The sequence below is a fragment of the Uloborus diversus genome, chromosome 3 (assembly GCF_026930045.1).
Source record: "Uloborus diversus isolate 005 chromosome 3, Udiv.v.3.1, whole genome shotgun sequence".
Classification (NCBI taxonomy): domain Eukaryota; kingdom Metazoa; phylum Arthropoda; class Arachnida; order Araneae; family Uloboridae; genus Uloborus; species Uloborus diversus.
In genome coordinates this window covers 149,228,893-149,253,604 of record NC_072733.1, presented here as the reverse complement: position 1 = coordinate 149,253,604, position 24,712 = coordinate 149,228,893, and the positions used below count along the sequence as shown (strand labels likewise).

General features: G+C 33.3%; 1 protein-coding gene across 1 annotated transcript in view; it reads left to right on the top strand.

Moving 5' to 3' along the window:
* Window positions 1-24,712, top strand: part of LOC129218993 (DNA-directed RNA polymerase I subunit RPA49-like) — a 96,797-nt gene that overhangs the window by 38,704 nt on the left and 33,381 nt on the right. The window contains exons 6-9 of the mRNA XM_054853312.1: window positions 6,720-6,843; window positions 11,978-12,091; window positions 18,594-18,690; window positions 22,209-22,342. Of these exons, the coding sequence (XP_054709287.1) occupies window positions 6,720-6,843; window positions 11,978-12,091; window positions 18,594-18,690; window positions 22,209-22,342 (469 nt within the window). The remainder of the gene's footprint in view (window positions 1-6,719; window positions 6,844-11,977; window positions 12,092-18,593; window positions 18,691-22,208; window positions 22,343-24,712) is intronic.

Genomic DNA, 24,712 nt, shown 5'->3' with positions numbered 1-24,712 from the left:
GATTGATAAAAGGACTTGCTGACCTTGAATGAAAATTTCAATAAGCAGTTGCATCTCTGTATTACTGCAAAAGGCTGCTAGTTTGAAACCAATTAAATTTAATGATTGCTAAAGGTCTTCTCATACTATTATTTTTGTGTTTTGTTAGTTTATTTATTTTTAATAAAGTTTGTTGGAAAATTGCTTGCCCGTTTTTTTTTTTTTTTTTTTGCTGCACCCCTGTACATTTGGTTCGCAGTCAGCAGAAACATAGTTTTCTGATTAAAGTTATGCTTGTTTGTTTTATGAAGAAGGAAAATAAATCCTTTACTAAGGTTATTGGTTTAAGCTTTTTTGTAAAAAGTATTGTTAAACATTTTTTGATCTATATGCAAATTATATTGTCATACAACAACTTGCATCAACGTTAGACAGTATTTTAACATAAAACGGGAGGGAGGAGGCAATTGCATCAGAATTTAAGCTTGAGAAATTTCTAATCACTTTTTGCTGAAAATTTCTATTAAAACCCTGAAAAGTTGAAAAAATTCTTTTTTTTTTTTTTTTTTCAATTTTTTGGAAGTGGAAATTTATTCCTTCAAGGAAATTGTTTCCGTTTTTTTCGGAAATTTTCTGTTTTTTTCCGATTGTTTTCATCTTTATTGCTCACATTCAATTAATTTTTGATAGATTGAATCCTGTGTTTGATATTTTCTCACAATATGCAAATTGCACTAAAAATGTAGTTTTGGACAAATTCGGACACTTTTGGACACAAGGGTTGTGAACAGGATGGTAAAACCATGTTTTTTACCATAGTGTCCAAAACTTTGCTAACCCTGGTGCTTTAATATAATGTGGTTTCTTTTAATATAATGTTCTTTAAAGGTTTTCTTTTACTCTTTAGTTTTGAGTATAATAAATACACTGTAGACATTTTTTACTTTAAATGCTAGTTGGTGTGTCTGTCATGTAAAGCTATCAATAAAAATATGACTAATGTTTACAATAAACGTGATGAAACAACTTATGAAAGATACTACCATATTTTCCTATATATAATCTGCAGATTATGTGTTGAAAAAGTTCCAATTTTTTTTTGTTCGTATTATACACCGCTACAGATAATCTGATAAAAAAAAATTTCAGTTGAAAAGTTTCAAGTGAAATTCCAAAAGAATTGCCGTTTATGTTTTACAAAAGAAATAACAGATGGCTCTGAAACCTTTCAGTCTTTTTCTCTTAGCGTAGCCCACGTGGATTTCTGGTTTCTCCCTCTCCTCAAGCATTGCATGCTCACTCCTGGCCATGCCCCCCCCCCCCGCTCCTGCCACCCTCCCTGCTTTTTGTCACAAGCCGAACAAGCGCCTCACTTGAGCTATCCTCCAATCACCGATAAGTGCAAAATAAATTCGTCAAGAGGCCAAGGATGTAGCTCTAGCACAATTAACGAATTTTGTGCAAAATAAGACCCTCTGCTGGATTATCTTTATGTTTTCTTATCAAGATGGCTTTAAAAGCTAAAAATTTTAATCATCCTGTGATAGTGTAGATTATGAAGCAAAAGTGTCAGATGTTTAAACATGCCGAATCAAAGCGAACTGCATTGCAGCCAGCTGCACTTCTGTTCCCTTGCAGATGAAACCGCGCCACGAGCAAAACAAAAGGCACAAATTAAACAGTCTTGCATCATCCAGTCCGAAGCTTATCAATGACGTATGTAATGCTCATCTGATAAGAACTGTGCGCTGCTCGATTGCAGTAGAGCCGCTACTGTATTTTCCTGCATGTAATCCACGGATTATCTGTTAAAAAAGACAAAATTTATGAGGTGCGGGTTATACGCTGCCGCGGATTATCTGTGATTTTTTTTCTTAACACCAACGCATTGAACCTCAATATTTGCAGTAACCAATAGAGACTGTACGCCGAGTGAATGTTTATTTTACTAAGCTTGCATGTTATTTTTCGCTGCCTGCATGTTTTTTTTATGTTGCTTGAATGTTCCTCTTACGCAATTCAGGCCATGTAAAATAAGCAAGAATATAGTGAAATAGGAAGCCATTTGCACAAGATTAAACCATTTGCTTCATTGTCTTGACTCTGTTTTTCATGTAATTAGCATACTATAATCACGATTTCAAGAAGAAATCTTTATATTTTAGATTATATTTCAGATTAATTTTGATTATGCCTTTAAAGTAATTGCCTTTTCATGTTTTTAGTTTAGTTGCTCAAATGATATGATAAATTCAAACTTTATTTTTTTTACATCATATTATCCGCAGATTATACGCCGCCCCGGATTATACGAAGCTTTTTTTCTTCAGGCCGATTTTAGGACCTGCGGATTATAGGCCGCCTGCGGATAATACGCAGGAAAATATGGTATATACAGTGAAACTTCTCTGGAGCGACCACTTTCCGTTCTTGAAAAAAGTGGTCATTAATGGAGGTTGGTCCCTCTTAGAGGTCATTTTTGAACATGCAAATACAGCACCAATAACTTATTTATTTTCTTCCTGCAGTGTATGAATCAAGAACATTATAATAAGAATGTGTTTAAATAAAGCTTTTTTTCTTTTTCATTTTTTATATAAAATATACTTTTTACATTAATATCCTTTCTGATCTTCCTTTCTTGGGTAAGTTGATAACTTCTACATGTTTCTCAAGCCTGAGATAACTCACTTTTTCAGAATTTCGACTTCAATGTATGGTGATGAAATGCAGAATGCAACAGAAGTTCTATTCTTATCAACCACCCTCAATGACAAATACTCGCTTGACTTGCCTCAAGATGTGCATGTGCCACGTTAGCTTCCCAAGGGTCTGAAAAGCAACACCCTCCTTTTTGTGACATTTTTGAGGTTCCAAGCAGAAAGGGCAAGAAATGAACACATTTGGACCCACAGGAGAATAGATTTTAATCCCTTATTCTGGTTTCCTTCCAGCTTCCACCTTTATTAATATGAGAAGACTGATCTGTGTACAAGCCATACAAGCTAAATGTTCTATTGCTTTTCTTTTGTTGTCACTCTCTTTTTGAGATTTCTCCAACAAAAATTCCTGTATTTGTTAATGCTGAAGTTCACAATTTGCCCATCATTGTGAGAGGTTTCAATGGTCTTTAATAGAGGAATTTTAACATTAGTCATGTACGGAGAGAAATCGGAGCCTCTGAAAAGTGGTCGTTAATGGAGGTGGTCGCTATGTAGAAGTGGTCGCTCATAGAAGTTTCACATTATACCTTATATATAGGGGCCTTAGACTGTAGAGGAAACATCATTTGCGATAAAAATTGCTACAGATTATATGGCGCTGCGGATTATACAACCGTTTTTTTTCCTATGTGGGAGCAGGGGAGCGCTGCGGATTATACACAGGAAAATACAGTAGTTGAGAAAGTGTCATGATTCATCTTGCATATACCAAAAGTCTTTTCTTGTACACTTTTTTTTTAAAGTGACAATACTGCTACCAAAGTGGGTTTGCAAATTATTAATGCATTTTTTGTTACAAATATTTTGTATTTGCTTAAAATTGTGTAATAATCTTTAAAAAAAATTACAAAATCGTGAGTTTGCCTGACACAAAACTGATCATTCTGATATAAAATAAGCATTTTTACTGATACAAAATTGATTGTTCTGATCCAAAATTGGCATTTTTGCTGATACATAGTTGATACAAAAAGGGATTTTTGGTTTTCCAACCTTGCACTTTTTATGTTTATAAATGTTATTAGCCCGGAATCTTTTAATATAATAATCTTTAAAAGATTTTTTTTTTTTGCTCTTTTTAGTTTAGAGTATGTATGACTGTAGGCATTTTATAATTCAAATGCTAGTTGGTGTCTCTGTCATGTAAAATTATAAATACAGTAGAAGACCGTTATAACGCCGACCTATATAACGCAATTCTCTATAAACCGCACTACTTTTCAAAAGTAAACAATAGGTTTTGAAGTTTAAAAAATCCCTCTGTTTTGCTTTGCAAACATAAAAATTGTTAGGCAAATTAAATTTTGAAAGTTTTTCATCTTTCCAATTTATTTCAAAGCTTTTAAATTGAAAATTAGTACTCATAGTAAACAGAAAATCCAAATACAAATACAAAAGTGACGACCAGCAACAGACTCTGGGCCCAGCTAGACTGGTCCTAGTCAATTTACAATCCCCAGTGAAGATCAATGGCCCTCTTAAAACTATCTACTCCTTTGCTCATTACCACCTTTTCCGGTAAGCTGTTCCAAGGTTCCACTACCCTGCTAAGATAATAATTTTTCCTAACATCCATGTTAGCCTGAGATTTAAATAGCTTAAAACAAGGACCCCTTGTCCTGTTTTCAGTGCTAAACTTCAGCCCCGTAACATCTTTCATTTTAATAAATTTAAACAACTGAATCATGTCCCCTCGGTCTCTTCTTTGCTCAAGACTGTACATTTTTAGCCTTCTAAGCCTGGAATCCTAGTCTAAGTGAGAAAGTCCATTTATTAGCCATGTAGCCCGCCTTTGAACCCTTTCCAATACATTAATATCTTTCTTAAGGTAAGGAGACCAAAACTGAACAGCATACTCCAAATGAGGTCTTACCAAACTTCTATATAAGGGCAGAAGAACTTCTTTAGATTTGTTTGAAATGGATCTATTGATAAACCCAAGCATCTTATTGGCCTTTTTACTAGCAATGCTGCACTGTTGGCTAAACTTTAAATCCTGACTTATTAAGATTCCCAGATCAGTAACTTTGTCTGCCTGACTAATGACTGAACCTTGCAAATAATAACTTGTACACTTATTTCCATGCCCTAAATGTAGCACTTGACATTTCCCAACATTAACAGCCATACCCCATTTATCAGCCCACTCCGTAATATGATCTAGATCCTCTTGCAGCTGTTTTGCTTGTTCTTCATTTTCTACAGTCCCCATCACTTTGACATCATCAGCAAAACAATTCATGTTCCCAGAAATATTTTTGTGAATATCGTTCATAAAAACAATGAACAAAACAGGCCCTAACACTGATCCTTGAGGAACCCCGCTTAAAACCTCACTGCAATTCCAGGTGGCTCTTGAAAATGCAGCTGTTATACAAACCATGAAGCTAGCAGAAGTGCTGAGAGAAGATTTTGATTGTGAAACATATTTTTTTCAACTAATTGTAATATTGGTGCTTTAATACTCATTACAGATAAAACTCATTCTGAAGTGCTAATATATAGATATATTCTGAATATTAGTTTCAAGATTTGAAATGATCTATATAATGCAAAAACCTGCATAACGCAAAAGCTCTGGTCCCAAGGTATGCGTTATAATGGTCTTCTATTGTATATGACTAACGTTTACAATAAACATGATGAAACAACTAATTAAGTATACTAGTTAAGAATGTCATGATTGATTGTACACATACCAAAAGTCTTTTCTTGTAAACTTTTTTTTTAAGTGACAATACTGCTACCAAAGTGGGTTTGTAAATTATTAATGCCTTTTTTGTTACAAATATTTTGTATTTGCTTTAAATTGTGTAGTAATCTTTAAAAAAATAATGAATCTGTTACAAAATCGTTAGTTTGCCTGAAACAAAACTTATCATTCTGATACAAAATAGGCATTTTTACTGATATAAAATTGATTGTTCTGATACAAAAATGGCATTTTTATTGATACATAGTTGATACAAAAACGAGTTTTTGATTTTCCAACCCTGCACTTTTTATGTTTATAAATGTTTCAGAGATATTTAGACATTTTTAATTTTTTTTTCTGAACAATGTTTGCAAATTGACGCTTTAACAGTGTTAAACTCAATCTTAATTTGCTTGATTATAAGTTTTTGAATTGGAGTTGAAGGATAATGGGTAACTACATAAATGTCATTAGATTAAAATAACCATTTTTAGCTTTATATGTTCCGTAGCGACCAACTCTCCTGATTCAGTCAGGAGACTCCTGAATTTCGATGCCTTCTCCCAAACTCCTGAATTTTCATCAAAGCAATGAAATTCCCTAAAAAAAGGACTTTTTCAGTGATTAGAACTTCTGGAAAAATCCCTATTGTGTATGATCACTTTAGAAAAATGAAACTTTACGTATACAGGTATAAAAATTGTCTTGCTGGATTTCTAAACTCAAAATTTTGGGGCCTGTACAGGTTCAATTTATGAAATTCCTACTTATATATTAAAAATCCCTTTTACTTTACAAACTTTTGTCTTTAAATTTATTTATGCAAAGTTTCCCTGAGTTTCATCTTTCAGTGTTGGCAGCAATAATGTTCGTTTAATAACAACTGAAACAGGTAGACCTCAAAAGCTCTTTTTCCCTTTTGTTCAAGGTACCAGCTCACACAATCATAATCTGTATTTTTTCTCTTCATTTTCACAATGGCATATGTAGTAAAAGTCTGATCAAAATTGTAATCAGTTTGTGTGTTAATTATTGCGTGAATGGAAAATGTTTGTGCCTATTCCGATAATATGTATGAGTTTAAAGTAGTTGATTCAATTATTATGCATTTCAGCATTCAGAAATAACAATTTACTGTTTTTTCCAAATAATTAAACAATATTTTTTATTATTACATTAATACTTTTTTAATTCATGCCTAGATTTATCATTTGATATGAACTCTTTAAGTTCTTGATGAAATTTTAATATTGCCTCTATCTATTACTATCTATTTATTACTATATAAACTTAGTGCTCAAGAAAATTTTATCTCTATGTAGGCTGATGACTTGGCTTTGTCATTTGGAAGTAAAAGTATTCAGACATTTGTAAAATCAAGAAATAAACAAGGGCAGTTAAATCTGAGCTCGCTTGAAAGTATCTCTGTGAAAAGCATTGATGAAGGTACATTCATAAATTTTCAATCTTTCAATCCTATTAAGTGATTTTGTAATTTTATATCTAATTGATCTGTAGGCATAATAGGATACTTTTTATCCAACAACTCCCTTACTTTTAGTATAAATCTTTTAAGATTACCTTATAGCAGGCAGAGGTGGTGAGTTCTTTCTTTGACAGGAAATAGAGCCTAATTCCTGTAAATGAAAGAAAGTTTCCATAGTTACTAATTAGACCACATGAGACGGCACTGTAAAAGGGCACCTTTTTTTTTTTGCTCTAAAAAGCATATGAAAAACATTTTTAAAAAAAAGGAATCTGACTGTTGGGCGCTTGGTTACACAAGCAGAACCTTAAGTATTTTTTCTATTAATTCAAACTATTTTACAGACAAACTAAAATGCTACTGTAATTATTCAATGGTGTATTTAGCATGGGTGACACCTGAGGCGGAAATTTGTAGTGTCCCCCCCCACTACAAACTCAAATATATATATATATATATATATATTCTACTTAAACATGAAATTTGTAAAATTTTCAGAAAAAACCTCATTTGTATTATAGCAAAATTTTAAGTGGGATAATGTACAAAAGACAAAAACTATGAATGCTTTTTATATAACTTGCCCTAGATGCATGTGTGCGTCGAAAGGTCAAAAAAGTAAAGGAGTGTGTGAAATTGATGGCCTTGTGTATTATTTCAAACTTTTTAAGTACGTCTGCTGCAAGCTCTGTTTTAATTAATATGAAGAAATTATCAAGTACAAATATTTTTTACCCTTTTTTGCTTCAGTGTGAACAAATAAAATTCTTGCTTTTTGCTTTGAGGCTTTTCTTGTAGTCGGGGATTTAAAAAACTTTCCTTATGGGGGGGTTTTTCCGAAAATTTATTATTCTTTTTTTACTGCCAGCAGAAGACAGGGTTTGAAAATATCATGATATTTTCGAAAATATCCGATATTTTGATATGTATTGATATTTCGATAGATATCTGATATTTTCAGTGAACACAAACTAAAGTCTTTAAATACACTGGTGTAAGAAATTAAGAGAATTTTCAGAGTTGGTCAATTATTTCCAGAACTACTGGACCGATTTCAATGAAATTTGGTATGTGTATACATTGAAACAATAAACACTAAATAGCCATCTAAAATTTAAAATACACATGCATGGTCATAAGAAACGCTCATTATAGTCGGATGGTATAAAACAGCGGTTGCAAAATTGAACAAAAAAAAATGGGTTAGTAGGGGATATGAGTCCCTGTAACAAACATATAGGCCTTGCAGTGTGACTCCATACTTGAAATGAAGCAGTTGACGAAATCCTAGGGAATTTTTTTCCACTCGTTCAACCACGTTATACTCAGGCTGTAGATGGTCCCCGAAGGGGTATTGCGAGTTGCTATTGCCCTCCCGAGAGCGTCCCAGATATGCTCTATAGGATTGGAGTCTAGAGATCTTCTTGACCAATCTATCCTGTGAATATCCTCCCGTTCAGAAAATTCGTCGACCAGAAGAACTCTATGTGGTCTTGTGTAAACATCCATTAAAATTAACTCAGGGCTAACAGCGCCCCTCAAGAGGTTAGCGTAGGGCTCTAAGACCACATCCTTATACCTTGCAACTGTAACAGAGCCTCTCTCAAAGACATGGAGTGGTGTGCAGCCATCCAACATGATGCCTGCCCAGACCGTCAAACCTCCTCATCCATAATGGTCAATTTCGCGTTTATTGGAGCGCAGATGGTGACTCACGGTTCACCTTAACCGACTATTATTGTCCTACGTTCATTGGATAGAAACAGGAACCCACTACCTGCCCTCCAACATCCGCGAAATCTACCAGTTTGACGGTGGTGGTTTGACGGTCTGAACAAGCATCATGTTGGGTGGCCGCACACCCCTCCATGTCTTTGAGAGAGGTTCTTTGACAGTTGCGAGGAATATAGATATGGTCTTGGAGCCCTATGCTCACCTCTTGAGAGGTACTGTTAACCCTGGGGTAATTTTAATGGATGTTAACGCAAGGCCACATAGAGCTCTTCTGGTCAGCGAATTTTTGGAAGGGGAGGATATTCACTGGAGGGTTTAGCCAAGCAGACCTCTAGACTTCAATCCCATAGAGCATATTTGGGACGCTCTCGGGAGAGCAACAGCAACTCGCAACACCTCTCCGGGGACCATCCATAGTCTGAGTATAGCGTTGTTGAACCAGTGGAAGCAATTGCCCCAGGATCCCATGAACTACTTCATTTCAAGTATGGTGTCGCACTGCAAGGTACATAGGTTTGTTAGAGGGGGGCCATACCCCCATTAAACCCATTTTGTTGTTCAATTTTGCAACCGCTGTTTCATACCATCTAACTCTAACAAGTGTTATTTATGATCATGCGTGTGTATTTTAAATCTTGGACTGTTATTTGTTTTGCATTGGGGGTTTCAATGTATGTACATACTAAATTTCATTAAAATGGGCCGAGTAGTTCTGGAGACAATTGACCATATCTGAAAATTCTCTTAATTTCTTACACCAGTGTAGTAAATACATCCTCAAACCACTCTTTATTATCTTATATTATTAATATAATAAGTAGAGACTTAGAAATTAATGTCTTACATTCCATGTAAAAATTTAGATACTTTAAATGATATTTTTATGTGAATAAAATTTACAATCATTTGCAAAATTTGATAATTTAATGTTATAAAAATAAAATATAGCATAACTTATATTGATATTGGTTATTATATTGGATGCTGACTAATATATTCATATGCTCTGATTACTTACATAAGCCCAGTAAAAATCACGGTATCACATAGAATATTATTTAAATTAAAATATGAAAAAGTTATGAGAACCATCTGTTATTGTAATGCATAATTTTTATTTTTTATACGTACTAGAATTAATATTTTATCTCACATTTTTATCTGTTTTGATTGAGGGAAATTTAGCATTAGCTGCTTTACTCATTTTTCTTTTGTTAGCTACTTTTACATAATTATAAAGTTCAGAAATTAAAAATATGCATTAGTCAGTTCACAGTCATAAGACATTTTCTTTTTTTCTGACCAATGCTTAATATTTAACTTGGCACTTATAATCTGTATTGAAATTGTTACATATCAATATAAAATAAAAAAGGAACACTATATTACTTCATCATATTAATGATGTATTAGTACATTATAAATATATATCATATAACTTTTTGGTTATTTTCAATAATAAATGAACAATATTATAATGGTTAATATAATTAATATTGAAAATACCATAGTACAAAAAAAATATCGAAAATATCATGATATTTTCAAAATAAATATCTGATATATATCATGATATATATCAACTGATATATATCGGCGAACCCTGGCAGAAGATAATCAAGAATTTTAGCTGTATATGAAGATTTTTTATGTTAAGTGTTAAGTTTATTTTAGCGAGACTATTAGATTTGCTGTTAATGTTATTTCAGAATGGTTGAAGTGGATTTTGGGGTAAGGACTAACTAAAAAAAACTAAAATGAAATCATTAACAAATAATAGATTTGTTTCTATTACGAGTAGATAATTATTTACTACAGCATATGATTTTCTCGAAAAATATTAAGACTCTAGCAAAATTTTCTTGGAAAAGGTATAGGTATTTTGATTCAAAAATATTTTTTCACCTTGCTAAAAGTTCAAATAACATCTGTGGGAAATTAGAGGAATATATCATAATTGCATGATTTTTTTAAAATTGGCAAATAGAGCAGTCTCTGAGACCTCAGGTCCCCTGTTACGTCATACTTTTTCACCTCCCCTATTACAGGTTAAAGTTTCGAATTCCAATGAAATTGTTATACAGTTCTTGGAACTAGGTCTGGTTTAGGCAGCAAACACTTGAGGGTCATAAATCTGGATAAAATTCTGGATTTTTGATCCATTTGTACTAGATATGAGCCCAGGTAAAATAATTTTAGTGCACAGGCTCTAGTTCGGTTGCAAGGAGAGGCTGAATTTGCTTGTTGGCTCCAGAACTGCAGTAGTGTTTTCCTTGGAATTTGAAGCTTTGGCACAATATTTGATCTTCTAACATCTTCCGAGTCGCTTGTTAGTACAACTAAGGAGCTGGGGGATTTATTCCATATTGTGAATGCATTCAGTTGGGTAATAATGCAATAGCAAGAAAAGAATAAAAAAGTTTAATTTCAAAGGAAAACCATTGCTTTTCTGAAGCTAAACTAGCAACTGTGGACACCCATTGCTGCCGAACTAGGGCCTATGCAGTCAAACCACTTGACCCGAGTTCATATCTAACACAAATTGGCCTAAACCTAGGATTTTGTCGATATTCATGACCCTTCAGGTCATGCCGTTTGGTAGTAATAATTTCATGCATTTGGTATGGCCTCTATATAATCTGGCCAAGGAAATCTGCAGATCTTGGGCCCTCTTTGTAGAGAGATATGCCAGGGTGTTTACCGGCATACCAGTTGTGTGTGTGGGGGGGGAGCGGACTCTTCAAGAAGAATTTGCGCCGACCTTATGGATAGAGAAAACCTTGGAGGAAGAGTTCACCAGAAATGGTAGTAGGAAGAACACCTCCCCCTTTCGCAAGCAAATCCACTGCCTCATTTCCCAGAACTCCAACATAAGCAGGGATTCATTGTATGAAACACTGTTTTTCTGTGATAAAGAAGCAATTTTTGTTCACTTAACCAGTTTTTTCTGAAATTTTGGCCGATTTTTTTTTAGGCAGTGAATAGAACTCTTGCTGTTTGTGTGTGTCAAACTAAGTTTTGCTGGTTTCAAATTGGATGGTAAAATCTAAGTGATCTCCAGTTGCAAGAAATTCCAAACAAAAGACAGTTAAAGACAGCAAGTTTTGCAAAGCAGTTATCTGCGTTGCAAAACTTGCGAAGAAAAGCCAAGCCTTTTTTTACTCTGCCCATCCTTCCTGAGTGCAATTTTCTAGCTTTCCTGGAGGGAGTTGTTAATTACTTTCAGAGATAATTGTAAAGGTGTTGAAAATGGAATGAAACAGTTATATTCCAAAATTTGGACATGCCTAAGTTCTAAGAATTCTGAATTTCAGACATTTTACTGCAGTTTTACTTTAACATTCTTTATTTTATTTGCAGGTTTAAAAGCAATGACTTCAGATATGCAACAAGACACAACCACCACGCCGTCTATTTTTCCTCAGCCGAATGAGAATGCTACAGATGTATCACAAATTTATAATCTTCATGATAGTATCCTTTCGGTAAAATTTTCTCCTTGGTTGCTATAGAACAGTGGTCTTCAGCCTTATTTTAATAAAAGGCCATACTTTTATTATGGAAGTACTTGCAGGCCCACTTGATCAAATTATATATATGCTTCAATTTTGAGGGAGATAATATAAAGTTTTAAATTATGTTTTCGTTTAGTTTGAAAAACAAGTTTTGCTAGTGACCTGTGGACTGCGGATTGTCACTGCTATAGAATAAGGAGTAGAGTATGTTTGATTTAGACAAAGTAGCGTTATGATGATATAAATATTCAAACCATATTGAACTTGTTGTTTTCAATATTTAATTGTAGGGTCATTCTTCAAAAAGTGTTAACTTTTCTGCCACACGCCTTTTACAGTAAAAACGTTAAGGAACAATTCATTTAACAATGCTTTTTAATTTCATCAAAAATTTATCTATTTAAACCTGCTAACGATTTTTTAATAATAATTTTTATTTGAATATATTTTTGAATCACAACATGTGAATTCTCACTTCCCTGGCATATCACACACCTGGTGTGACTGTTTATGTTACTTAATAACTTGTTTAATTAAAAGTATATACTTATTTATTATTCCTTTCACAAGTATCTCAGATACTAATTGTTTAAGTATATTTATTTGTTTAATATTGTGTTTGAGTTTGTTTTAGCAGGATAAGAAATCATGTCACACAATAAATTGTCACTTCCGCTACCAAAACACAAAATGCCATTTCTCATTTACACGTGGCAGTAATGACATCACATTTTATTTTCCATGATACAAGTGAGCCCCCTTTATTTTCAGCCATGAAGAAGTTGTGAGATTTTTTCGAAAAACAAGGAGATAGATTTTGTTTGAAAAACTAATTGTGGTTATTGTGAACTCTCACCCCAGTGAACTTGAATTTCAGGGATGTCAATTAATGTAGAAATAGAATTGAACATATTTTCATATGTTTAACGTGTGCAGACTGTTTCAATGAAAAAAAAAATATTTCCCTGAAAAATGCATCCATTTAGCCTATATCAATGAAAAATTCTCACCTCTGTGACAGACCTTATCTATGTCATTATTTCTGGGGTGAAAATAAAGGATGGAGGGGAAATACACACCAATATTAGGCCTTATAACAAAATTATAAACTGCCAGTATGTTCTCAAATTTACTAAATATTATTTTTTAATACACATTTGAACTAAAAGGATAAATAAAAATTAAGCTGTACTTTAATTAAGAGAGCTTAATAGTATTAGATTTAAACTAATCATTAAACTAGCTCATCGTTTGCACAATTAACAAAATTACTACTTTGATATTAAATTGGCCTCAATTTTTAAACATTAAAAGTTTTTTTCTTTTTTTATTATTTCCATGAACAAGGCAGTTTTTAATTTTTTTATTTATACGTAAAATAATTGGAACTTAGCTGCCATTGTTTATGATTACGTCTAATAGGTAACACTTTCATGTAAGAATAGAAAAAAAAGAAAGCTAAAGGTTTCAAAATTGAAAAATATTATTGTTCAAAAGTCGGTACATTTTCTGGAGAATGACCTCGTAGTATTGTTTTTGTATTCAAAATTTTTCTTTCTTATTTCTAGCTGCATACATTTCTCATAATTTATGTGTGTTTTGTTTCTGTCATTTTATGTTCTGTGAGATAATTGTTTTCTAAATTAAAATTATTTCTAATTTCTGCTTAAGATTTGGCATTTTTTTTAAGTCCCTGAGCATTTTAGTGGTACATAAAAAGTTGGAATAATTTATTAGTTGCTTTATTTTTCCACTTACACTGCAGCTTTCATCAATTTTTTGGGATAAGGTGGCAATTATCAAATGTTTTTAAATTTATTGAATACAGTGAAATCCCGTTACAACGAACTTCAAGGGACCGCCAATTTTGTTCGTTGTAACGAGAATTTCGTTGTAATGGAATTCAAATAATGTAATGGCAATTATATAGGGACTGAGAATGTATTTCGTTGAAACGGAAATTTCGTTGTATTGGTATTCGTTATAACGGAATTTCACTGTATTCCTTTGAATATTTAGGTTTTCTATTGTATTTCCTCATTGAAACTTGACATAAAATAGTATTTTCATGTAAAACACAGCCGTCTGACGTCAAATGAAAAAACACTTGGGTGGGGAAAGATTGGACACCACTGGTTTAGAACAAAAAAAAGCATATTATCTAAAAATGTTTCTATATCCAGGCCTGACAAAAGGCCCTGTCAGCTTAGTGTGAAACTTGGGGCCAATCCCTTAAGGGGGCCCGGCTCAAAATCAGAGTAGTATAAATTTGACTTTTTATATGGGGGGATGCAGCTCAGGTCATACAGACGAGGGAACTCCTTAACCCACCTTAGCTCTCTGCGGTCCTGTCCATATTAGGTAGATATGAAGTTATGTTCTTGTATTATTGATAAAAGGTCAAGTACATGAGCTACTATGTAGGCTGTGAGGTATAAACTACTGTCTGAAAAGAAATCAGCTGTGAACTATTTTAGGACAGACTTTGAATGGAAAACTTTACCTAAGTATGCAATCGTCAAGAATGGTATATCAGGGGAGGGGGGAGGGGCTGATATAAGAAAAAATCAAATTCGGGAGAAGAATGAAAACCAAATAGTCGCCCACCAATGAAGAGAATTTTTTTTTTTTTTTCGAAGCAGAAAGAAACTTAAATAAAAACTGATTCTGAAAAAAAATGAGAAAGAAAAAAAAAATTCTTTATCGCATTCTCATGCATGTTAAATTCTGCCTTAGCCTAATGCAGTGCTTTGCAACCGGTGTGCCACGGTATTTTGTATTTTATTTTAAAGTTACAACCGAATAGTGTTCCTATCATTCTGTAACTTCTCAATTCACCCTGTCGATTATGTGCAATCATACCCAACAGGGGGAGAGGCAGGATTTTCTGTCCCACCCTTTTTAAAATTTTTATGATCCTATTACTTTCAGTTTTTGAAAACTGATTCTATTTTCCACAAAATCAACTAATTATACAGAATGTTTTTTTATTGGAATTTTTTTTCTAATTCTTTCGCGAATGGGAGTATCGCCCCTTCCCCAAGCAGGGATCGTGTCCTCCCCATGGAAATTTAGCCCCAGCTTTAGCTTTGTTTTTCTCTTTTCCAGTTCGGATACTAATTTCATTTTACAGTAGTTTTTCAAAGCTTGGTTCTGCGATTTACGGTGATTGCTGTTTGAATAATTCTAAGAGAAAAGTGGAGAGTGCAGCTGCCTTTACTTTTACCTATTGCATGAGTTTGTGCCAAATATCAGACATATTAAAATCAATTAACCAACGTTTTGAAGCGCAAAAGTTGCAAATTACTGCAGAAACGTGTTTTGATGTTACAAGGAATACCTTTTTCAATGCAAAGAATTGTGAGCTTCTGGATGAAAAGTCAACTGAAGCTCACTATTCTTTGCATTGAAAAAGGTGTTCCTTATAAAATTGAAATGCGTGTCTGCAGTAATTTGCAATTTTATTCTTCAAAACGTTGGTTAATTGATTATCTTAATTTTCAGCACAAAGGTATTTATTCGTTATTAGACATGTATTGCTTTTGAAGATTTTTTTGTTGATCCATAGAAAGCAAATCAGCAAAAAAGAAAAAAAAAATTTTTTTCGAACTTATGTTTGCTGTTGGCTTTATTTTTTTGACTTATTTTAGACACAAATTATTCAAGTTAAATTCACCAGCAATGACATTCTGGCTTGTCTTCATACTCTCAGTGTGTTATTCTGTTTGGCGCAAGACATCTGCTTATATTACGAATGTGATACGGAAAAATTCTTGGTTAGAGAAGGCTCATCAGCTGCTAAGTCTGTGACTGATTGTACTAATACAGATGGACCTTCAAGTAAAAAAGCTAAGTTGCCGAGTAGGCGGTACATGGAAGAATACCTGGCATTCGGTTTTTCATGGATCAGAGATGTAAAATCACCAAGACCTGAGTGTCTTATTTGCAGGGAAAAACATTCAGATGAAGCGATGGTCCTTAGCAAATTAATATGACACCTGTCTACTAAACATCCTTCTTACCTATGCAAAGACATCGGTTACTTTAAACGATTACAGGAAGCGAACTCGAAGTGAAGTTCCTTAATGAAAGTCAGCACAAAAGTTTCTGAAATGGCTCAAGAGGTTAGCTATGATGTTGCACGGTTAATTGCCAAAATGAAAAATCCGCACACTATCAGTAAAACGCTTATTTTACCAGCGTGCAAAGAAATTGCAGTTTTCTTTGCAAATAAGACACTTGGATCATGCTAGGACCCGGAGCAGAGAAGGTGGTTAGAGTTCACTTTCTGACCACACTATCAGGAGACTAATTGATGACATGTCGGTTGACATATAAGCAACATTGGTTGAGAAATTTCATTTCAAGTTCATGAATCAACAGACATCGGAAGCAGTGCGCAACTCATAGCCATTGTGCGCTTTGTTGATGACGGACGCATAAAAAAACCTTACCTTTTCTGCAAAGAACTTCCTCAACCTGCAACCGGGTATGAGATATTCCGCGTTACAGATGAATGTTCAAAAAGCAACGGGATCCAGTGGCCAAATTGCACAAGTGTTTGCACTGACGGAGCTGCTGCAATGACAGGACCTATCATAGGGTTCCTGTGGAGTGTGAAAAATCGTAACCCAAGTGTTCAAACCATACACTGTTTCCTTCATCGTGAAGCTCTCATGTCAAAGAACTTACCTGATGAGCTGAAGTCTTGGCAGAAGATGTGAAAATCGTAAATTGCATAAAATCGAGGCTGCTTTATTCTAGCCTTCTCTCCGTACTTTGTGAAGAAATGGGGGCAGATCACCACTCTCTACTTCATACAGAGATTCAAGAGCTTTCATGTGGTAAGGAACTATCAAGAATTGAATTGAGAGACGAGGTACGACGGTTTTTGTATTTTGAAAAACGAAATGCAGTACGCCAGTTTGTTGCAAGACAAATATTAGCGTACATGGCGGACATTTTTGGACATCTTAACGAATAGAATCAGTAAATGCAAGGACAAGGAGAGAATTTGGTTATATGTGTGGACAAGCTAAACTGATTCAAATTAGAAATTCAACTGTGAAGAGAAGTAGATTGTGGGACATTTTACAAGTTCCAACGGACCATCAACATGGTATGTGTTAAAGAAAAGCTGCTGAATGTGGTGGCAGAACATTTAGTCATACTTCAGGACAAGTTTAAGCACTAATTCAAGGACACTAACATCGAACAGTATGCAATTGGATTCGCCATCCATTCTCTTGGTCTGCGGATGTATCAGTTAGACTTTCTTTGAAGGTGAGAGAAGAATTTATGGATCTCGGGAGCGACCATACTCTTGAACTTGAGTTGAGCAAAGTGCCTCTAGACAAATTTTGGTTTCTGGTTAAAAATGAGTATCCCACCATCTCTTGTCTTGCTATTGATGTGCTACAACCATTTTCAACTACAAAAACTTCCTTGCTAACTCAGAACGCCTTCACACTTACAAAACACAGCAAGAGATCATCTCTAAAGAACTTCGTGTGGCTCTTTCCTACATAGAGCTGAATATCAAACGTCTTTTCTCCTCAAGGTAGACTCAAGTGTCTCATTAATGTCTAACAGTAGTTAGGTGCTTGGTTTTAATTTCTTGCTTGCTTCTTTCTTGGAACATTTTTTGATAAATTGTTTAACTGCAGTGTGAACTTTTATGACATATTTGAAAGAAATGTTTTAAAATATATCAAGCATAATTTTCCTGTAAAATCTGATATAGGTAGTTTTGTTGTTGGTTAACAACCTCAATACATTCGAAATATTTCTACTTTCTAAATAAATTTAAATACACTAAATTAGTTACAATTGTTCTATTCATATAAAAAAAAACATTTTTATGTATCGCCAATGCAAAATTAAGTTAAGTGTACCCCGTTGATCTAAAAATTTCTTAAGTGTGCTCAAAGTAAAAAAGGTTGAGAAGCACTGGCCTAATGCACCATAGCTTTTTTCCTTCTAAATTTAGTAAAATCCTTAAATGTGCAATATCTTTTTCATAAATTTCACTCTCCTTCTAACAGGGCTTACACAATTCATTTTCTGTTCAATGTTTCAAAATATCTGTTTGAAAGCTGTAGGTTTCAGCATATCATAATCCATTTTATAAGCTCTGAATATAGTATTGATTTAAAGTATTGTTGCGTTGACTCCTAAGATAAATATATTTTTCAATATTTTTTTTAATGTGTTATGACTTACCCGAAATATTTTTTTCAAAAGTGTTTTGCATCATTTGATACATTTTTGATAAAAATGTTGTTTTGCTTTTTTTTCCCCAACTTTTTTTCATAGATGTAATGTAGCATATCTTAATTCATCAATGTAGTTTTTTCAACAGATAGAATTAAATTTAAATATACGACACAATCTCAGATACAATTTTTTATTTCAGCTGTTTTTATACTTTATTCTTTTTAATTGAACTTAACATAAAATAGTTCTCCAAAATGAAACATATGATGCTTTGGAAGCAGAAAGTAATATATTCCTTAATGTGACTCGTCAACAAATTGAGCTCTGGAAGCAGGAAAATAAGTAAGTTATAAAAACTAAGTGGAAAAGTTTCCTTTAACTGAATAAACTGTAATAGAAGTTAAATATCTCAACGAAAAGAGTGATTGCTCAATTATCTCCTGAGCCATGTCCTTTTAGTCAAAGAATATCTTAGCTTCGCTTTCTCTGGAAAAAAAATCAATATCTTGTATTAAACTTATAAAACATTTGCTGAGTACATCATTTTAATATTAAGTGTCTGAATAGATCATGCTTTATTAATTGCTTAATGTGGTCGGTCATTTAGTCCAAATTTCCACCTGTATTAAAATACTTATCCTTTTTATGTTTATTCCTCTAAAAATTACCAGTCTTTTTTTCATAAATTAGATCAATTTTATCAATCTTTGAATTAACTGACTCATTGCTCTTTATGCATTGAAAATTCACACTACATTCTCCTCTTATGAATGAAGAAACAGCATTGACCAGAATTCACTAAGAATGTGAATAAAATTTCACAATTAGTGTACTATTAAATGATGTGCAAATCTAATATTTTAGAACCTAGGAGGTAGGCACAGCCAGAAATTAGCTTTTAGGTGAACTTTTGGTCATAACCTTCTTATCTGCGTTAGAATTGGAAATATATGTTATAACCAAGTGTTCTGGGGAGGAGGTGACCCCAAAGACTCCTCTCTGGCTTCGCCACTGAAATTGGATATTTTGGTTCCTTTCCGTGAAAGTTCAAAACACTCGTCCTGCATTCATGGATATTTGTTTTTAAATCTAAGCTTGTTGATTCTTGAAAATATACTTTGAATGTGAAGATTGCAATGCTGAACCTCATGTGATCTGCTCATCTTTATGACCAAGTTTTTCAGACTTTTTTAGAAAAACTTTCGATGCAGTAGATCTTTTATCCAAGTGCCTCTTGTTATAGAAAATTCAATTGTGTTTTCTTTTACTTTTTACATTATCGCCTATAATGTATATGTTTAAATTCAAGGAAATCTGTGTGGAGTATTTATAGTATGAATGCGTGGTAGTACATTGAAAAATAGTTTTGGTCTCTTGTTTTGAAAAGTACTTGAAAAGAGCTTCATTTTTTTTCTCTCCCTTTAAAGTATGAACCCTGTTTAAGGATAGGGCTTTTATAACCAGTATGCAGAAAAACCATACTAAGGTTTGTTTTTTGATTAGGTTGCATTTTCAGGAAAACACAATATAAACACAACCAAAAAATTAAAAGAAAATGGCCCGATAGAAAGTTGATGCCAAAGAATTCTTAAACACAATTTATGAAAATATTGTTCTTCTGCACAAAGCTTACATTTGACTGGTTTTTCTTATTAAATTGCTCCAAATATTTATTTGTTAGTAATTAAACCATACCTATAGTCATGATTATAAATACCATGAAATATAGGAAGATAAGAAATACATTTATGCTGATAGCAAGCCAGAGTTTAAAAAAGAAAAAAAAAAGATTTGTTTTTCTGTTTTGAAAAATTTTAAATAATCTCATTTTTAAAAATTTAAATCGGATCTTTTGAGCAATCAAAAAGATGCTTTTTGCTGTTATTTTGACAAATGTGGTAATGGGCAAACTATTTTCCTTTTGTTTGCCTGGCCAAGGATATGTGATTACTCAAATAATATATGAACTTACACTCTATCGATGCGTTCAAGAGTTTAAAGAAAAGCTTTGAATTTGCTCTGTAGTTACATAAAAAATTGGGATGTTTCAATAATACCATTTTTTTGTGCCGTTTATAATATATTTCTTTTTGTGCGTTGATTGAAAGAATTTTGTTTTATTTTATTTATTTTACTTTTTTTTCCATCAGACAATTTTCACACCATTTATTAAAGAAATTGTTCCAAAGAAATAAATATTTACACATTAATTTTTGTATTTATTGTCATAGTTTTACATTTTATCTTTTTTTTAGATTTCTTTGCTTTTCATGTACATTTGTCATTAAAAAAAAAAAGAAAGAAAAAAGAAAATTCAGTGCTTAATTCATAGACCAAGTGCAAAAAGTCTCCAAGTTTATCTAAAGCCAAGTTGAAAGAGGACTCTTAGTATGGATATCCACAAGCAAATGAGAATAAAGAATTTGAGTCTAGAAAAAAACACTTTGGGTTTTCCTTAAAAAATGTTGTCCATTTTCTGAGTGATTACAAGGTGACCATAATGAATATGCTGAACAAATTTCAAGCATTGGGTTGCTCCATGACTGTCAAATTACATATTTTTTATTTGCATGTGGGCTGTTTTCAAGAAAGTTAAATCTTTTTCAGTGAAATACAAAGTGAAATGTTCCACAGAAACATCAAATTAATTATCAATTTATCAACATGCTCACCGGCTACTGCGGGATGCTAACAAGAGATGGATCTGAATTAAAACCTAACAGAAAAACATAGAAATGAAAAGAAAAAGGATAACTTACATAAATAAAAATTTTTTGTTTGATTCTGTTTTAGTTTTTATTATTTTAAAATTTGTTTCAAAATTTCATGTACATTATTTTTTGCTCCTTGTTCAATCGATCATTTTATATATTGATATCACCTTGATACAAACAAGACTATTGGCAGCAAGGCAAGCGAAAGTAGTATATTGGTTATTTTCATCTAGAAACTACACTATATGTTGCTGTGTTCAAACTCAGGGTGTCTTTTGGTTTGTCTTGCAACCAGACGCGGCTCAAACAATCAGAAAACAGTGATTTTCATCTACTGAAACCAATCATCAAGAGCGAGTACAATATACAGTGAAGCACCGTTTATATGTTTCTCTTTTATATGTTTTTATCAATTACACGTTTTTTTTTAAATTGGTCCCTACAGAGTCTAATACACATTAACCTATACCTATTATACGTTTTTTCATTTGTACGTTTTTTCCATACAGTCCTTCAAAAATGTATAAATGGTGCTTAACTGTATAATAGTAATTTCTTCACGCCCACTTTTTAGTTTAGTGCCTTTACATTGCTTAGATGCTTTTACCAAAAAAAAAAAAAAAGCAAGATCTGTGTGAATCAAGTAGACACTAAAAATAATAAAAAGTGGCTACTAACTTAATGTCTGCTGACCACTTGAAACTAAGAATTTGAATTTTCAGATTGAGTAAGGAGAGAGACCCTGAATAGTAAAGACTGTTTCACTGAGGATAAACCATTGGGACTAAATCAAAAACAAGAAGATGTGTTTATCAAGAAAATGGTAGAAGTATTGAAATTTAGAACTTTTAAGAAAATTTCCTGGGGTTGAAATAAAATATTAAATCAATAATTAAAAAAACTCATTTGAATCATTGACACCCTGTGCCTAGCCTTTGTAGTTGGTGCTTCCAGAAATGCTTTGAAGTGTATGTTTAAGGTCCAATGTTATTTTTTGTTTACTGTACAACATGATTGTCATCAAACTGATTGTATCTTTATATCTTTGAACTCATTTAAGTTAATGTTAACTACTTATTTATCTATGTTTTAATTTATTAGTATGTGTTTTTAATACAATACACTTATAAATGTTTCTTATTACAGATACTGTGAATTTATTACAAAGTTTTTGGAATTTAATTTGACATCCATGAATGCACATAAATCCAAGCTTCTGTTATACTTGCATTACATGACCTGCTTTCTGAGGCTTACGTATTTAGACTGGAGAAAAAAAGGTACCTACAATAAATTTTCTTCTAACTGCTTAAAAGTCTGGTCATAACACAATTTGGACATAACACTATATGTTAATATACAGATAATATAGGGCACCCCTCAATTTCATCGCACCTCAACCCAAAAATGCAACCTTCTATTGAAAACTAAACTCCTTTTAAAATAACTTCTCTGGTTGTATAAGAGATGATGTAACTAAGAGTGCCCATTCCCCCTAACTGCAATGGCCCGCTCAATTTTGCCAAGCCCTCCTTTTTCCCCAAAAAAGTGACCCCCAATAAAGGCTTAAATTCTTTTAAATAACTTCTCTAAAAGTTTCAATGGTATATTCTGCCCCATGCCTCCCCTCCACACACACATACACATGGGCATCTGTTGTAGCTATTATTATTAGAATAAATTTCTAAATTATTTATTAACCAAGATGGCCAATGGCTTTTCTCTGTTGCAGATACTTACATTTATATTATTTTCACCCCTCCCCCCCCATAAAATGGTGAATTGAATGACCTAAATATATCGAAAATATCGATATCTGGAGAGCAATATGTGGCAGTATTAAAATTCATACATCATCCAGCCCTGCTGCACATTCAACTAAAATTTTTGGATAAAACGTCCTCCTTGCTAAACACAAGATCTTCAAGCTGTATAATAGCTTGTGTCATGCTATTGTCAACCATTGAGGTAGTTTTTGGTAAAAGCACTGAAATGTATGTACCGTAATTTCGGGTTGATAAGCCGCGGCTTATACGTGTTTTAAAGTTGAAATTTAACATCTACGATGTATCTGTCAGGGCGGCGTATATGAAGAAATTTTCCCCCCACCCTTTTTTCTTAGTGCTTTTCATGTTCGCCCAATCGAGCAGCAATGTTAAAATTCATTAAAAAACGCTAGTAGAGCTCTCAAATTGAATAGGTGATCATGAAATAGGTTTTTCATTAAATTGAATTTCTCACACCCTTAAACCTGCGTTAGTTTGCGCCGATTTTACCGCTGTTCGCTGTTGTTGTTCTTTCCAGTGTTGCCAGATTCGTGATGGTAACATAAGTTTCACAAGGCTGAAAAATGAGGAAATAGCTAGCTTGTCTGAGTTAGAGTCGCTATAGTCTGAGTAATGTTTTAAAATGTCTCGATAAATTTAAAAAAAAAAGAATCAATTGATAAAAGGTAAATAATTTTTTGATGAACTGCTAAGTGTAACACAATGATTTGAAAACTTCTCATCCAACCAAATGTAGATGTCATTTGGCAACACTAGTTTTTTGTGTAACCACAGCATTTTCTGGCCTTTTTTTTTTCACGAAGTTTATTCAATTTCTATCTGTCAACAAGTGCAGTTGCTTGTTACAGTTTTGTTCTAACTATAATAAATGATCGCATCCGTATATATGTAGATATATAGAGAGATATATATAGAGGGGGTGGGTCGCCATGTTTTGATATGTTCTTCTGCGGCATATACGATGGGGCGGCTTATCCGATGAACTTTTGTTTTTAGTAAATTATTGCATGTGCGGCGTATACGGTAGGGTGGCTTATCTACCCGTCATTACGGTATATGAATATATTGTGATCGAGAAACAATAAAAGTACTATTAGAAAATTGATAACAGCGATGCAAATGTTAAATGAAAACTAAAATTACAATGATGGAACCTGTCTTATCAACCCCTATAATTGTTTTGGAGCTTCTGACAGAGTTGGAACCTATGAGTCAAAAATGCCAGAGAAGCGCCATAAAATTTGTTGAAAAAATCTTGCAGAGAAAAAATAACTTAACTTGAGAGATTAAAAACACACACACATAATTATTTCCTCTCGACTGTTCATGATCTTTACAACATATGATATCCCTATACCCATTCGGCTGGTCTTCTCGCAGGAATTGAACCCTGTTCTAGATCGAGCCATGTTGGAGGGTCATCTAGACCTTATTTGGAATGTAAATAAGCAGTTTTGTACACAAGGCGAGTTAAAAAAAGGCAGCTTTGGCTACTATATATAATAGGTACGCCCCTGAAAATTGGTTTCATCAGTATACAGATGGTTTGGCTGAAGATGCAATAAAAAATACTGGTACTTTAGCATATTCAAGTACTTTCAGTGTTAGCTGTCCGTTTGGGAAGCATTGTGACAGTTATGATGGAGATAGCTGCTTATATCACTTGCTATTGATAATTTAAAAAACAGTCCCGAAGATAATATTGCGTTTCTTATTTATTCACAAGCAGCTATTTTGTCACTGACGAATACAAAGTACAATAAAAATGCTCATGTCCATTCCTGTAGAATGAAACTGTTTGATCTTAAGAAAACTAGGGAAAGTGTTACACTCCAATGGAGTCAGATTCATTGTGAAAGGAAA